Source organism: Physella acuta, unplaced genomic scaffold, assembly GCF_028476545.2.
Source record: "Physella acuta isolate Inbredline_101_S28 unplaced genomic scaffold, ASM2847654v3 ptg000630l, whole genome shotgun sequence".
NCBI lineage: Eukaryota > Metazoa > Mollusca > Gastropoda > Physidae > Physella > Physella acuta.
The window spans coordinates 68,807-85,171 of NW_026732149.1; the positions used below are offsets into that span (position 1 = coordinate 68,807).

Sequence of the window (16,365 nt, forward strand, 5' to 3'; positions counted from 1 at the left end):
TGACTGAAATTCAAGGCTGTACAGTCACAATCTCTATCCTAAGTATGTTAATGCATTTTTGTGTTCAGATTGTGTAGGCCTAGTTAACTCTGCTTTGACTGAAAACTAAAGTGTTTTTGTATACAGAGATGGACTAGGTTCTCATCCAGTATGGATAAATGTAATTATATTAAAAATGTAAAACATGGTACTGTTCCAAAAAATATCCAACATAACCACAAAAGTGGTCTCTGAATTTAAAAGTGGTACCATATCTTCATAGAAACTACTACTCTCTTTATAAAGTATCATCACTGAGGCAGAGGCGTAGCAGCCTATTCGGGCGCCCCCCCCCCCCCCCCCACGTTCTTTACCAGTCAGTGTTTAAAGTTTTTATCTAGTGTCACACAATCGATTTAGGAAACAGTTTAATCAGTATGTTAAACCAAGTAGTAGTCTTAAAATAATGCATCTCAAAACTAGCCTTTACGTTTCTACCCCGTTGGCCACCCCACCCGCCCAAGAACAACAAGATACTTAGATTATAAATTGTTTATTGGGGTGAGACTGCTACATTTTTGCTATTGTTTAAAATACACCCCGTATATAAAAAGATTTTACAAACATTTAAGATCAAACACACATATTTTTATGCAAGAAAAACCCAAACAAATAATGTTACATTATGGGCTACATAAGTGATGCTTATGTAAGGTAGCATCAACATAACTCAATATAACCTGATTTTACATTTGATACATTATAAGAACAATATCATTTGAAAACTCAGTCAGATTGGCTACCCACACAATTAATGTGAATATATAAGTGAAATGTCACAGAAAGATTCAACCAATCCCAGTAAAGGTGAGAGGTCACTATGAGGCTTCAGGTATGTAAGTTCACAAGATCTAATTGCACTTGTACAAAGTAAAGAATATTTGGCTTTACTTTTATATTGATTAGGTAGAGATGAGTAAACCATTATAAACAACATATTTCAAGATTTAAAAGTTTTTATTTAAAAAGGTAAAATTTGTTGTGTGTAAAAACAGAATAATTGGGAGAGCTTTTAGTATCATTATCAGATTTATATTTCTGTTGCACAAAATTGTAAAAAAATTTCATTGGGAAAGCATTTAATATTAAAAAAAAACAAACATAATAAATACATTTGTTTAGGAAATATAACAGTAAGTTATTGAAAGTATTGATAATTTAAAAAGGTAAGAAAATAAAAGGATGTTCACAGTTTTAGTAAACCTCATGCTTTCCTTAGAGATTCACTTGAATCTTTTTCTTTATCTTTTGATCTTTGGTAAAAATAAGTGGCATGGATAACAATACAGCAGGCAAAACATCCTTACTTACATATTTGTTTTCACAGCATAAATATCACAAAGAAGACAAGGTGTTGACACAATACATTGTTTTATGGCTTATAATAGGGTAGCAGTATCTCTTGACACTAAAAATGTCTACAAGAATAAGTTTTAAATAAATGCATCAAATATAGGGGCCTATGTATTTTCAGTTTTATACACAATTAGTCCAATAATAAATGTAAGAGTTGTAAAGAAGAGAACAAACAATTTTATGTTTTTTTTATAATTTATCAGAAAAGAAATACTTTATTGAATGTGAATTTAAGAAAACAACTTAAAACATGAGAGAAGTAACAGATAAACATACAACCAAAAGTGACTGATGTTTTCTAGTCTAAGATTTTGAACATCCCTCTGGCGGTGCTCCTGCTGTGAGTCCAAAATTGTAGTAGGGATAAACTGGGGAGTATTCAAGTTTTCCTGTTGTGAATGTGTATTCATTATCTCCTTGTAACGTTAACCTATCTATCAGCCAAATAGAAGGAGAACGTCCCCGGATTCTTTTTTCGGGGTCATATGCAAATACCTTACGGCCTAAGTGGATGAACACTTAACACAACGACCCACTAGGGCTCGGATTTAATGTCTAGGGAAGCTAGTGGTACTATTGTAATTAACACTCATCCAATCTACATACGACCTTTTAATCAGCGAACACAGTTGTGGCAGAACACAAAGATGAACTAGATAAAATATTTAATGTATAAAATATCAAAAACCCAACTTACAAAATGCAGGGAAAAACACTATCACAGATTTCTACACTGTCTAATAATAGCCACAGGCCACACAATCACTGTTGTAGCTTCAGGAATTACTTAGCGACAAGTAATATTATAATAGAAGACTAAATCACTTAAGAAAGCAAGGCACACACAGGTCTTAAGTACTCTCACGTTCAAATGGTCAGAGTCTATAGCCGGACAATATGGACGGCTGCCTGATCAAGATAAAACTGCCTCGTAGACTGCCAGGTCAAGATAAACTGCCTCGTGTTGCGAGTGTGCAGTGCAATTAAAGACTTCTGTGACAGGGGAGGTTATCCTCAACTCATGTCGCCATTGGTTGGGATAATCATCTGATCAGAATCATTCAATCAGATTTTAATGGAAAATTTCTATGTCTCAAACACCTTAATAGTCAATGGAAAAACCCCAGGTGTTACACCATCATTCCATATAAGGAATTATACAATGTCAAAATAAAAATGACTCGACCTAAGTAGGTCACATCCCCTCCCTTTTTGGAAGTGACAGATAGGTTCCACAAAAACATACATAAGGGACCAATCTGGCAATGAAATAACAAAAATGTTTTACAAATGTAGGCAATCAAAATCATAATACCAGATGAAAATATCCCTGAACATAAAAGGGAAGTAACTCCAACTTTTACAATTGGTGAAAGGGGAGTAACCCTTCAAAAAGTAATTATACATCAAAATCTCTCAAAAAAGGGTATTACAATATTTCCATGAGGATATTAAAAGTGGTAAACCCGCCAGGGTAAGACCTTTATTTAAATGACTAGCTACAATATCAATTGAGTCATATGAGACATATTATTATAAAAGATTACATATAACCAAAAACCACCTTTAATTAAGGTTCACCTGAAAATAAACAAAATATTCAATAGAATTGGAATTTTGTAAAAAATCAAAAATCATACCACTCATTTCCATGTTAAAACACAACACTTGTGTGTGGTCTTAATGAACCACAAAACATGTCACATGATCAATGTGTGCAATAAGATTTTACATCCTTGACAAACAATCAGCCACAACATTATCACTACCCTTAATGTGTGAAATTTCCAGATTAAAATTTTGGAAATATAAGCACCATCTCAATATTCTTTGATTTGTCTGTCCTAACTTAGAGGTAAATTTCAGGGGATCATGGTCAGAAAACACTCTGACTGGATTAGTTGAAGAAGAGACATAGACTTCAAAATGTTGTAATGATAAAACCAAAGCTAAAGCTTCTTTTTCAATAGTAGAATAATTCTTTTGGTTTTCATTTAACTTCCTGGAAAAAAAGGCAATGGGATGGTCAATTCCCATGTTGTCTTCTTGAAATAGGACTGAGCCAATGGCTAAGTTGCTAGCATCAATGGCAAGTTTAAAGGGTTTGCTGAAATTTGGTGCAGCCATAACAGGAGCATTAGATAAAAATGACTTAATGGTTAAAAAAGCTTCTTGACATTTATTTGACCATTCAAACTCAACACCCTTTTTCAATAATGCAGTAAGAGGTTCAGCAATAGCTGAAAAGTTTTGACAGAACCGTCTATAGTAACCAGCCATCCCAAGGAACTTTTTGATTTCTTTACAATTTTTGGGAGGTGGTAACCTTACAATAGCATCTACTTTAGCTTCAATGGGCCGAACTTGGTTCGTTCCCACTTGATAACCCAAATAGGTAATTGAAGCTTTACAGAAATCACTTTTATGTAAGTTTACAGTAAAATTAACTTCAGACAATTTTCTAAAAAGGTTAGTCAACTGAACAATATGTTCTTCAAAAGTATTAGAAAATACAACTATATCATCTATGTAGGCCTCACATTGGTCTATGTCAGCAATGACAGAGTTAATGACTCTCTGGAAAGTTTGACCAGCATTTCGCATACCAAAGGGCATACGTTTGTATCTATAAAAACCATTAGGGGTTACAAAAGCAGATATTTCTTTTGCACGGTCAGATAAGGGGATTTGCCAGTATCCTGAAAGTAAATCAATTTTGGAAATTATCTTAGCCTGACCAACTTTATCGATAACGTCTTCTATTCGAGGTAAAGGATAGGAATCAGCTTTGGTGAGCGCATTTACCTTCCTAAAGTCGGTCACAAACCTGAAAGATCCACCGTCTTTCGGGACTAGGAGACATGGGGAACTCCAGTTGCTGAAACTGGGCTCAATGATATCATTCTTGAGCATATAGTCAATTTCATCCTTTATCAAAGCAGCTTTTTCCGGGTTAACTCTATAGGGGTGTTGTTTAATGGGTTTTGCGTCACCTACGTCTACATCATGAGGTGGAACCTTCGCTTCTTTGGGGACATCCCCAAAAATAGAGGGAAATGTCTCAAATAACTGAGATAATCTATGGCTTTCCTCTGTGGACAAATGCATAAGGTGGACATTCAAATTATCTAAAAAGGAAGAATTTACCAATTTTGGGGGTTCCATTTTATCATGTATCACATCATCAGAAACATTTGAACATACAGGTAAATTAATTTTAGCTGTGGAATGAAAATTGTTACAATTATCATAATATTTTTTCAGTGAGTTAACATGATACACTGTCTGTTTCTTTCTTCTGTCGGGCGTATTGACAACATAGTTCAAATCACTTAATTTTGAATGCACAGTAAAGGGTCCACAATATCTCAAGGATAACGCATTGTTCAGATTAGGCACTAACACAAGAACTTTGTCGCCTGGATTGAATGTTCGTTTACAAGAACTCTTATCATACAGTTCTTTCATTCTCACTTGGGCCTTTCTTAAGTTCTTGTGAGCCATTTCGCACACGGCTTTCAGTCGAACGTGAAAATCGTCGAAGTTTTCCACTGGATGATCACTGGTACCTGTCCAACGTTCGTGTATCAGCTTCAGGGGGCCACGGACAGAATGTCCAAACACAAGTTGAAAAGGCGAGTAGCCTAAAGAGTCCTGGACACAGTCCCTCGCGGCGAAAATAATCCAAGGAACAAACTCATCCCATTGGGTGTTACTATTAGCGAACGTTCTTAGCATGGTTTTGAGGGTTTGGTGGAACCTCTCAAGTACGCCTTGAGACTGAGGGTGGTAGGCTGAGCTGGTGATGTGGGTAACGCCTAGCTTGGCTAGTGCTTCCTGAAAATGGTGACTGGTGAAGTTGCTGCCTTGATCTGTCTGCACGATTCTAGGTAATCCAAAGGTAGTGAAGAACCGGGTCATGGCTCTGACTACAGTCTTTGCCTTAATGTTCCGTAAGGGAATCGCCTCGGGAAAACGGGTACTTGAACACATAAAGGTAAGTAGGTACTCGTTGCCCGCCTTGGTTTTAGGCAAGGGACCTACACAGTCCATGACGATTTTTGAAAAGGGTTCTTCTAATACAGGAATCGGACTCAAAGGGGCCCTAGGAATTGTCTGGTTTGGCTTTCCGGCCAACTGACAGTTCGAGCAACTTCTGCAGTAACGCGACACATCTTTTCTCATTTTGGGCCAAAAGAACAGTTCTTTGATCTTCGCCGTCGTTTTAGTGACTCCTGGGTGCGCTGACATTGGATGGTCATGTGCCAGCTTAAGTATTTCATGCCGATAAGGTGGAGGGACCCACAGCTGGTTTTTACCCAACCATGGTTCGGCTGGTGAGGCATTCACTGGTATAGCGCGACGAAAGAAAAGGCCGTTCTCGGAGAAATATTCTCCATCGTCAGATGATAGAGATTTTTCGACCGTTGCTTTGAGTTCCGCGTCGACTTGTTGAGCTTTAATGATGTCTTCCTGAGATATCCTCAGGGGTAAGCCCAGACTTGTGTTTTCTGGAAGCATAGACTCCAATTTGGGAGTCGAATTTCTTGACGATGATGGCGGGTGTGGTTCAGACGTTGTGTCAGCCAATCGTTTGGTCTGGCTTCTTGTCACCGCACATGCAGGATACAGTTCATTATCATTATCTGGAACTGTTGACAAAGGGTCTGAAACCGTACAGGGGTATACTTTGCTTCCCGCAAGGTCATTCCCTAAAAGTAGATGTACTCCTGGGACAGGAATACTATCTATCACACCTAAAATGACCTCACCTTCGACGAGATGATGTTTCAGGGCAAACATGTGTAGAGGGACGACAGTAGATTTTGTCCCCACTCCCTGGATAATGGAAATCCTTCCGGTGTTCGTCTCAGGTGTAATGTCCATTGAACTTTTCAAAAGGAGTGATTGTGACGCTCCTGTGTCTCTTAGGACGGTGATATTCCGCTGAGACAACGGATCACCTGGTTTGCTAATGATGGCTTCGGCAATAAAAGATGACAAGTCAACTTTTCTCGATCCCTCGAGATCGGTAGACTCGGCAGAAACTGGATGGTGGCGAGAACAGTCAAAATGTGACTGCACATAATGTGTGGAGACTTGACTACCTTCTTGCGGACACTTAGGGTTAGAGTCCTTTTGAATTCTAGAGTTCATAGTTGAACTGGCTGCTTGAGGGGATAGAGCATAGTGCGCGGAAGTACGCACCACCTCTCTGTTATATTGAAGACGTTTGTAACAGTCCTTGACAAGATGCCCAGACCTTTTGCAGAACTGGCATACTGCTCGACGATTGAGAGTTGATCTTGGTTTCTCTCTGGACTGTGATGCCTTCAAATGTTGGCCAACAGGATGATTGCTGCCAAAAAGGGGAAGCACGGGGTTGAGGCGGTTTCCTGACACTGGTGGTTTCTTATGCACCAACATATATGTGTCAGCCGACTCAGCAGCCTTCTGGATATCAGTTATCTTGTTATCCAGAATGTGTAGTCGTATCTCTTCAGGCAGGGACGATAGGAATTCTTCCCTTAGGATAAGTGACCTGAGTTTCTCAAACTCAGAAACTTCCTCCGAGTGTAGCCACCTTGAGAATTTTTTCTCCTTTTCAAAGAGAAATTCCACATATGATTGTGTGGGTAACTTGCGGAGTGTTCGGAATTTTGTCCGATAGGCCTCGGGCGTCAGTGCGTAGGCCTTTAAAATGGCAGTCTTGACCAAACTATAGGTATTTTGAACGTCGTGAGAGAGTGCCTGGTATGTTTTTGCAGCTTTCCCAGTAAGGACAGAGCTCAATAAAGCAGTAATGGAAGTTTCGGGCCATTCACATGTCTTCGCTAAACTCTCAAATGAGTTAAAGAAAACAACCAAATCTGTTTCATCAAATTTAGGAACTAATTTCCCAAATTTGGCAATCACTTGCCCTACTGACAACTTTTTTGGATCTACCTGAGAAGTAACATCACTAACTTGACCAAACTCTGATTCCAACCTCCTCCTATCTAAAGCAATTTTAACCTCTAACTCCTGTTCTTTTAATGCCTTCTCTAAAGCAACTTTCTCCTCGCGGAGTAACACACCAGCCAACAAACTTTCATCAAATACCCCTTCATTAATAAAATGAACAACAACTTTATCTCTCAACACTTCTGACTTCTGCGTAACAGAATAATCCAATTTCAATTCCTTAACTACACTAACCAAAACTTTTCTACTCAACTTCTCGACATCTTCGAAAGTAGGATTAGCCAAAAAAGACTCCATAACACTAACTTTCAAATCACAACAAGCCTAGGTTCACTAACTTAACACGGTGCGTTGGGCCGTGTACTTGACCTTCTATCGTGACACGTCTGGCTGTTGACCTAGATAACTCTATGCTTGCGCGCGTTGAAAGAACACTGCGCTACTGGACAGAAAAACAACTAAATCCAACTAACCTTAGTATTTAACTGATATGACCAACAACTGGAACGACAGACTAAATCTCGGCGAGCCCCCACTTTGTAACGTCCCCTATCTATCAGCCAAATAGAAGGAGAACGTCCCCGGATTCTTTTTTCGGGGTCATATGCAAATACCTTACGGCCTAAGTGGATGAACACTTAACACAACGACCCACTAGGGCTCGGATTTAATGTCTAGGGAAGCTAGTGGTACTATTGTAATTAACACTCATCCAATCTACATACGACCTTTTAATCAGCGAACACAGTTGTGGCAGAACACAAAGATGAACTAGATAAAATATTTAATGTATAAAATATCAAAAACCCAACTTACAAAATGCAGGGAAAAACACTATCACAGATTTCTACACTGTCTAATAATAGCCACAGGCCACACAATCACTGTTGTAGCTTCAGGAATTACTTAGCGACAAGTAATATTATAATAGAAGACTAAATCACTTAAGAAAGCAAGGCACACACAGGTCTTAAGTACTCTCACGTTCAAATGGTCAGAGTCTATAGCCGGACAATATGGACGGCTGCCTGATCAAGATAAAACTGCCTCGTAGACTGCCAGGTCAAGATAAACTGCCTCGTGTTGCGAGTGTGCAGTGCAATTAAAGACTTCTGTGACAGGGGAGGTTATCCTCAACTCATGTCGCCATTGGTTGGGATAATCATCTGATCAGAATCATTCAATCAGATTTTAATGGAAAATTTCTATGTCTCAAACACCTTAATAGTCAATGGAAAAACCCCAGGTGTTACACCATCATTCCATATAAGGAATTATACAATGTCAAAATAAAAATGACTCGACCTAAGTAGGTCACATCCTTCTGTCATCTTATAGTGGCCAATGGTAGATTCACCAAATGAATAGGGAGCTGAAAAGACAGTTTGTTTTAAAAACCTGTTAATGTGTTGTACCTTCTTATATGTGATGGTTTCTTTTAGTTATTCTGAAAACTGTTGGGCTGATAAATACTGGCTAGATTAACTCTTAAGCCATGTTTATTAGTTTTCACAACTTGGGAGTTGAAGAAAATAAAAATTATCTGCAAAAAGATGTAGTTTTGTTATCCTTGTTGTTTTGTATATTGGTACTGTTTGTGGATATGCTGGGGATGAGAGACTATCAACGCTACCTCAACTGCCTGATGGATCAATAGGTCTGAAAGGGGAACTTACTGTTTGTAGAACATTTAAGCTAAATTTGATTATTTGACAAATCCAGAAACTTGATCAGCTAGAGAAAAATCTGGCAACAATATTTTACACACAAACACACAAGAAAAACATTAGCTTTCAAAAAGTCAGAGTATCTTTTTATAAATGAGTTTATTGATTTAGAACAATTTCAAATAAAAAAAGCTTGAATGAAAGTTGAAAGTCATTAATAATTTTTATAATTTGTTGATTCCTCGAATTTAGATTACATAGGGCTAATACAAAAGGTCACTGTTTTGTTTTATTTTGCTTGTGTATAATGTATTAATTTTGTTTTATTATGCTTGGGTATAATGTATTAATAAGATAATAATAGCTTAATGACATAAATAGCTAAAATATACATGGATTTAGATGAGTGTTTGAAAAAAAAAATCCATTGAACACACAAAATTCAGCATGTCACTTTGATATCATAAACAAAACAATTACATTATTTACATAGGAGAAATCATGCTGATATTTTAGTTCAATTATAATTTTGATGAAGACAAGTTCTAAAAAATTATCAGTTCCTATTTATTGTTGATTAATTTGTCAGACCTACATTTTTTTTCCACTCAGTTTTGTGTTAGTTTATAAGACTTTAATGATTTTGTACTTCTTGATTACTTTATCATTAAAACAAGGAGTAATTATTAGGCTAAACTGCATAAAATTTCTAGCAACACGCAAAATATTTATTACCAAACTAAAAAAGTGAACAAGAAGCTAACAATAAAAACAAATTTTAATTTAAAAAATATATACATACTTAAGATAGGAGCACTGGTGGGTGGTGGATTGGGATATAAATTCTCAGTGTCTGTGGGTGACGAGTTGGTACCCAGGGCCATTGTCTGTGGTGGGGATAATTTAGGCTGGTACATCTGTGCCACTGACACATGAGGAATGCTGCCAATAATGATTTCCAAGGGGACGTTAAGGTCTAGACCAAGTCCTGATGGATCAACAGTCAGCTGGTGGAGACAAAATGTTCATAGCATCTCAGAACAGGGGTCGGCAACCTTTTGAGATGAAAGAGCCAAAAGTTACAATTTTCAACATTACCCGGTTTTTAAAGAGCCACCAATTATGTCAATAGTAAATTTGTTTAGTATATATATATATATATATATATATATATATATATATATATATATATATATATATATATATATATATATATATATATATATATATATATATATATATATATATACACATATATATATATATATATACACATACATATATATATATATACATATATATATATATATAATTTAAAAAATAAATAGCTTTGAATATATGAGATACTCTCATTTGTGTTGAGAGGATCTACTATGTAAGTCAGAGTACTTGCATTTGTTTTGAATTGCTCAAATCTCAAAGTGAAAAAACCCTTCATTTTGTTTATATTAATGCTGAAGTGATTGAATAGTAGCATTGGTTTCATAACGATATTTTTTCAGATTTTTTGTAATTAAGTAATTTACCGCTCACCATGTATTCAACAAAAAAAAGGTGTTTTTTTTTCAAAACAAACCACTTCTTCAAGCAAGACATAAGCTGGGTTTTCCTTTCAGTTTTACACTTAGCTGGTTTAATGTTTCAATTCGGAATGGATACTGTATTAGGAAGTACACTGAGATAGGGAGTAACTAAATATTCAAATAGAATAGTGAATGTTTATTGTTTATATCTATTGTTATGTCGTTTATTACCGAGTGTTGCAGACTTATATTTTAATGAGTATTGGAAATAAAATAAAATAATTATCAATATTTGTGCATGGAGCTGAAGAGCCGCAACTCGACGCCAAAAGAGCCGCATACGGCTCGCGAGCCGCAGGTTGCCGACCCCTGTCTCAGAACATGGCCAGGTCTTTTAATACATATTTAGGACTTGACCTTAGAATTTAAAGTAACATGTTAACAAGTTTCGAACAAAAACTACATTTTAGCATCCTATTTAAATTTTCTATAAAATTTAAAAAAATGTGTGTTTTATTAAAATCTCAGACTTAAAATATTTTATTACAAGCTGACCCGCGATGTAGCATACACAGCTATCTAGTTGTTTTATTTTATACTTATCAACAATTCATAATTTGTGCATTCGACACTACCCCACCCCGCCCAGTGAAAGCAGCCAATTACAGATGACAATGAAAATATCAAGCAGAACTTATTATCTCCCCTTTCTTTCACATAGCTTAAAAACTTAACAATCTGCCCCTAATCAGCGTCACATTCAAACTGGCTCTACTATTGTAAACATTCAGGGTGAACCACAGCTCAACTGAAAGGTGGCGATGAGGAAGGTGGCTAAGCTGCGTGGTGTTTTCTATGGTCTCCATGAAGAAAATTATATATATAGATAATACAGTATAGGCAGTAGGGAACAAAAAACTATTGATCCTACCTGTAGCATATAGATAATGTTAATGATTTTACAACCAGTCAAAAATGAAGGGGGCAGTGGTGGGATGACAAGCTCTTCTCCGGACCAAGTGTCCTTGCTATATTTTTCTATGGATGGCCGTGTCACTCTAGCTACATCTCGTATTTCAATTTTTATATTTGTTGTCGCATTAAATGTTATGACCTGGAAAGTACAAAAATTGATCCATACAATTTTTTTAATATAAATAGCAAGCTTTGTCAAAGTATTATTCAGGGAGGATTTTTGTAAATTAATAAATAGTATGCCAGAATAAATATAAGGCACGGAAAGTTTTAACCATTAATGTTAGATGACTTTAAATTTAAAGAGCTAAGATGAAGTCTAGAATTCTTTTAGATCTAAAGAATCTTCTAACCAGAAAAGATACTTGTAAGAAAAAAGTAAATTTTCAAGAAATTAAGAATTGTGAACTATAAATTTTTTCATGGCTTTAATTATAACTACATTAAAAACTATTTACTAATACAATTAGCATAAATAAAATTCTCAAATAATTGATTGTAGAAGCTACCATTTTTAAGTCGACATATGATTTTTCCATAATTTTATCAGAGCCATTGCTTATTTCAGCAAATAGTTTAATTGCCTCCCCTGGAACGTAACCTTTCCTTTCAATACTGAAGTTGGCTTGGACAGGTCCAGATTTACAGCATAGGCAGCAAAAATCCTTCTGTTTTGTTTGTCGTAAACTTAGCTAGGATTTTAAAAGATTGTAATTTTAATAATGTATATTGATAAACTGATATTGTATCATTAACATTTTTTTTTTAATGTTGCAATGTTACAATCAGATTTAAATCTGAGGAGTTTATGTTTGAAAATTTGCGCTAATGAAGAAAAAAAAAATTGTGTTTAATGCAAGTTTTAAAAGTAGAAACTGTGGAATATACAAAAAGGGGCTGGCCCAAAAATCATGTGCCTGAAAGCTGATTGCCCAAAAAATGTATACAATTCTAAAAAAAAAATCAAGTACAAGTTCAAAATAAATTAGTCGAATTTGATATTTTGATAAGTCTAAGCATACAAAAAAAAAAATGTATTCACATTTTTTAGATTTAGTGTTTAGTTTTAAGAAAATAACAGTATATTTTTATTAAAAAAGAAAATCTCTTTCTTTATTAATAACAATTATTAAATATGAAAATGATAAATTACATTCGATTAAAAAAATATGTTGCTTTTTTTTTTACAAGATACGCTTCACATTTCAACATTTTTTTTTATGTTCAGCAAACATGTTAAGGGGGTTGTATCACACAGTTTTTAACAATGAACAAGAGTATATCCAAGCCAATGTTATGTGGTGATCATTCCACACAAAAATAAGACCTGTTTATGCAATTACTTTAAAAACTGAAAATAGTTGCTGATATTTGATATACATTATACATCATTTTGAGACCATTATAATTATGTTTAAGTTAATGTCTAATAAAACAATGGAATTATATATAAGATCTGGAATCAGATGGAATTTTACACATCTCGAAAGTTAGAAGAGCAATTATAAAATTAAAATTGAATTATTTATTTAATTCAAATTTGTTAACTTAAAATTGTTATTAATTTGTTTTTCAACGCAGAATTAATTTTTAAAAATTAACACATACATTTTTATTTATTATATACTTTTGTAACATTGTCCATTCTGACACAACAGAATTTGAGGTTGTGGCTTTCTGGAAATTCTAATACTTCGGAAACATACATTCAAGAAAACAGCCTTTGGGGAAATGGCATTCAGGCAAGTGCCTTCGGGGCAATTTGTTTAAGACCCATAGAAATGGTTCCAGTATATATAAAGTGTAAGATATAATTTATTACCATGCAATTAGGCTGCTGGTTCAGATCCAAAAGAGCAATGACGGTGAATGGTCTCAAAGTCGTGTGGTCAATCTTCCATGGCCTGTCAATGTTACAGGACACAGTGTATCTAACATAACCAGTCCCTGCTTCAAATGATGATGGGAGTCCAAGTGGTAGGATGAACTGAAAAGGGAAGGTGTGTCTGCCTGATGGTAGTTCCTTTGTTTCGCTGCCTTGCTTAGGCCCTGTTCAGAGTGTAAAATAACTTTCGATTTTTGATAAGTAAAATTCACTATTCATTTAAAAGTACAAATAATTTAGCAAATACATAATTATTACATGTTATCAAATTAAAAAAACACATTTTCATTGTTAGAAATGAACATGCTACCTTATACAAATCTGTACAATGTACAACAAATTACTACCTTGTAGCTTAGTCCAGAAAATAAATAACTTTTATATGGCTATATTATTTGTATGCACAAGTAAGCCTTTAACAGTTTCCAGTTATTGAGTTAAATTCCTTTCTTTAGAAATGTTGGAAAAAATATTTAATACTTAATATTTAATACCACATAAATGCGATTGAATCCTTAGGCAGCCTGCAAAAGTATCTAATTTTTGTATAAAATCAGATATTAAATTAGTCCTAAGAAATTAATTTAAAAATTGCTTTGTTCAATAACAAATGGAAGATAACAGGATTCAGTACTAGTGGTCACTTGATCAACCCATGATAGCTGCAAGCTGTTTTCATGCATGACAACTAACCACTGACATTAAGAAGAGGCAGATAATTATAATTTATACATTGCAAACTACTGATTAGGTTTTTAAGTTTTATTATAAAATGAACAAAAATGAGCACACTTTCACTTACATATGCCAAAAAGTAGATCTTCATGAAAAAAATATTTTTCCGTAGCAGAGTAATTGCGAGGTTTTTTTGAATAAGATTCTGACCAATCAACGTATGCTTTGCCTTCAAATTGTAACCGTATTCCTTAAAATAAAAAAAATAACTGACTATTGACAGGGTTTCTTGTGTGTGTGTGTGGGTAGGCACTTGAAACAACCTAATTTAATTTTCAGCATCTTGAATTTGAAGTGATCTACCTTACCAACCTCTCATTTTTATTGGTTCTTTAAGTTCTACAGTAACATGACCATCCACTGCATTCCCGGGATAGTATACGCCGCTTCCATTACCAAAGGATATCTCAAAGATATTTATCTTCCCCATAGTTCTAGATTTTTAGTCACTTTTTAGGTAATCTATCGTTTTGGGTTCGTAAAATCACCCTTGATTTGTAATGTGAAAAACAGGTGACTCCTTAAATTTTAATAATTATTTCACATGTTGATGAGGATTTATGTTTTAAAAAATTCAAAAATGTTTCCTTGATTCATTTATGTACCTGTTTTTAAACAATTGAATTAAAACTTTTCAGTAATAAATGAAGACTAGTGATGTTTCCAACAGATGCCACCATGCTCATATACTATAGCAGCCATCTAGTATAAGTTTTATTTTTATAAGCTTATAGCGCGAGATTCAGGGGGAAGCCACTCTATTTTACAAATGGCTGCTGTTTATGTCGCAAATCTTGCTCTCAGACACTGCTGTTTAAAGTTAATTTCTGGCCTATATCGATATATAATAATATATAATATATATAGCAATTGATTCAGGTTTATTATTCATTTATCTATAATATAATAATATTTGACACAAACATATGACAATAAACTTCTATTAAAGCCTTGACAATGAGGTAACGTTTTCGTACATTTATAGCCGCGGGCAATTTTACGTACCCAAAACAATAGATTACCCTTAAATTTTAATAATTATTTCACATTTTGAGGAGGATTTATGCTTTGAAAAATACAAAAATGTTTCCTTGTTTCATGTATGTACCTGTTTTAAAACAATTGAATTAAAACTTTTCAGTAATAAATGAAGACTAGCGATATTTCCAACAGATGCAACCATGCTCATTTACTATAACAGCCATCTTGTTTATTTGTTTTAATTGTAAACTTATAGCGCAAGATTCAGGGGGAGCCACTCTAACTTACAGATGGCCGCTTTTTGCTGATTCAAGTTAATTTCTTGCCTATTGATATATTTAGCCATTGATTTAGGTTTATTATTCATTCTATAATATTTGACACAAATATATCAGTTTATATTATCACAATAATTATTATTATTAATTATAGATCTAGTCTACTTCTACTTAGTACTTAGTAAATTAATTAAAGTTAACTAAAAGTTAAAAGTAGAAAAAAGGAAAAGCCTTGTCAATGACAGTAATGAGGTAACATTTTCGTACATTACTAGCCGCGGGCGATTTTACGTACCTAAATCGATATATTACCAATTTAAGGAGTCACCTGTTTTTCACATTACTAGTCGCGGGCGATTTTACGTACCTAAAACGATAGATTACCAAAATTTATTATTATAATATTTAATATTTAAGTTGGTAGCCCGGGATTAAAGCGGAAATGACCTCTGTGGAGTCGTATCGGTTTCGAAATTTTGCTGTTAATCTCATTAATATTTGAATGCGAATGGGAAATTTTGAAAAATCGAGGCAGTAAAAATTCAAAATAACAAAATTTATTTTAGAGGTACCCATCAGTTTAATATAAACATTTTACTGTTGTACAAAACGAATCGGGTAAAATCTTAGTTTAGCGTCGTAAATTCGGCCAAAACTAGTAATGTAGGAGAGAGTGAATTAATGAATATGTCATTAAATGATTAAATATGAGTATATTTTCGTATATTTTGATAAAGTATTATAGATAATTGAATAATAGATCACCATTGATGGTTAAATCAATTTAAATATCCTGAAATTAATTTTTATCAACCCTGTTCGAGATAGTAAATTTGCTATTAAAAACAGCAGCCATCTTAAGAAAATGTTATTGAGAGTAGCTTCCCTTTCATTTCTATTCATATGAAAATGTATTTAAATATGATCGTCTTGTTGTATAGTCCATATTACAAAGCATTTTT

The 16,365-nt window shown here is 34.5% G+C and overlaps 1 protein-coding gene across 1 annotated transcript; it reads right to left on the bottom strand.

Annotated features, from left to right (window-relative positions):
• Nucleotides 1–1,147: 1,147 nt before the first annotated feature.
• On the bottom strand, nt 1,148–14,672 carry LOC131948227 (arrestin domain-containing protein 3). The gene is made up of 8 exons (XM_059309764.1): nt 14,457–14,672; nt 14,212–14,334; nt 13,347–13,573; nt 12,034–12,216; nt 11,481–11,663; nt 9,829–10,033; nt 8,678–8,731; nt 1,148–1,808 (listed from the first exon to the last, which is right to left on the bottom strand). Exons 1-8 carry the CDS (start codon nt 14,572–14,574, stop codon nt 1,699–1,701), a joined length of 1,203 nt encoding a protein of 400 aa, XP_059165747.1. The 5' UTR covers nt 14,575–14,672; the 3' UTR covers nt 1,148–1,698.
• Between the last annotated feature and the right edge of the window lie 1,693 nt (nt 14,673–16,365).

Bases quoted from the DNA above. Each gene is read 5' to 3' on its own strand.
- LOC131948227 (XM_059309764.1), bottom strand. From the start codon at position 14,574: ATGGGGAAGATAAATATCTTTGAGATATCCTTTGGTAATGGAAGCGGC. The intron at 10,034-11,480 runs GTAGGATCAATA...TGTCTCCACCAG, and splicing joins ACATTATCTATATGCTACAG to CTGACTGTTGATCCATCAGG. The intron at 1,809-8,677 runs GTGACCTACTTA...CGTTACAAGGAG, and splicing joins CTATAAGATGACAGAAGGAT to ATAATGAATACACATTCACA.